The sequence below is a fragment of the Benincasa hispida genome, chromosome 8 (assembly GCF_027475165.1).
Source record: "Benincasa hispida cultivar pf3 chromosome 8, pf3_genome.v1.1, whole genome shotgun sequence".
NCBI classification, from domain to species: domain Eukaryota; kingdom Viridiplantae; phylum Streptophyta; class Magnoliopsida; order Cucurbitales; family Cucurbitaceae; genus Benincasa; species Benincasa hispida.
Window position 1 is genome coordinate 14,442,297 of NC_143485.1, and position 1,491 is coordinate 14,443,787.

The 1,491-nt window shown below is 39.7% G+C and overlaps 1 protein-coding gene across 1 annotated transcript; it reads right to left on the minus strand.

Annotated features, from left to right (window-relative positions):
- Positions 1-656: 656 nt before the first annotated feature.
- On the minus strand, positions 657-1,028 carry LOC150034382 (uncharacterized). Its single transcript, XM_090316701.1, has one exon. It carries the CDS (start codon positions 1,026-1,028, stop codon positions 657-659), a length of 372 nt encoding a protein of 123 aa, XP_090172827.1.
- Positions 1,029-1,491: the final 463 nt, after the last annotated feature.

Consider the following 1,491-nt stretch of genomic DNA (forward strand, 5'->3'; position numbering starts at 1 on the left):
CCCTTGCCATCAATTGTTGCTCAACTAAGTCATTTGTGGTCTTCTTTTCTCCATAAGAAATCGGTGCTGGTGGTTGCCTTCCAAAGATGGCTTGATAAAGAGTAGTCTTAATGGAAGTATGAAAGGTGATGTTGTACCAAATTTCCGCCCATGGAATCCACTTACTCCACTTATTAGGTTGTTCGTTATGAAAACACCTCAGGTAGGTTTCCAAGCATCTATTGACCCTCTCAGTTCGTCCATCCATTTGTGGATGGAAGGAAGTACTCCACTTCATCATCGTTCCCATCATAGAAAATAACTCTTTCCAAAAATGACTCAGGAAGATCTGGTCTCTATCTGTCACAATAGATTTTGGGACTCCATGGTGCCTGATTACCTCTTGATTGAAAAGTTCTGCGACTTGTTTTTCCGAATATGGGTGTTTCAACTTTACAAAATGAGTGTATTTGCTTAATTTGTCCACAATAACCATGGTAAAGTTGAAGCCTTCTGATTTTGGAAGTCTTTCCACAAAGTCCATTGCTAGGTCGTCCCAAATTTGTTCTGGGATAGGAAGGGGTTGTAGCAGCCCTGGTGGCTTTAAGGCTCTATTTTATTGCGCTGACACACTTCACATTCTCGACATATCTTTTCACATCAGCCTTTATGCCCTGCTAGAAAATCTTCCTTGACATCCTCTTATAAGTCTTCAGGAATCCGAAGTGACCTCCCAAAATTGAATTATGAAAAGTATAGTGTAATGCTGGAATTAAAGTCAAAGTTTTGGAAATCATGAACCTTCTTTTGTATAATAACCTCCCTCGTTCCCATTGATATTTTGGGTTTCCTGCCTGATTTTCTTTAAGAATTGCTATAATTTTCTGTAATTCCTCATCTTCATTGACTTCTTTAAGCACCAACTCCACATCTATCATCGACGATGTAAATAAAGAATACATTTCGATTGTTGGTGGCAGTCTTGACAAGGCCTCAGCTGCCTTATTCTGAAGGCCAGGTTGATATAAGATCTCAAAATCATACCCCATGAGCTTGGTCAACCATTTCTAAAATTGGGTTTGTACTTCCCTTTGCTCACTCAAGAATCTTAAAGCCTTTTGGTCGTAAATGACTGTGAACTTTGCCCCTATCAAGTAATGGCCTCATTTTTGGACTGCTAGTACCACACCCATTAGCTCCTTCTCGTATATAGACTTCTTTTGGGCCCAAGGAGATAATTTCTTACCGAAATATGCAATGGATCTTGAGTTCTGTATGAGTACTACCCCTAAGCCAAAACCAGACGCATCCGTTTCAATAATATAAAGGAGTGAAAAGTCTGGAAGTGTAAGGGTTGATACAGTCATCATAGTTTTCTTCAATTCATCAAATGCCTCTTGAGCTTGTTGAGTCCAGGTGAAGACATTATTTTAAGACAGTTGTGTGAGTGGGGTTGTGATCTAACCATACCTTTTTACAAACCTCCTATAATAGCCTGTAAGGCCTAGGAAC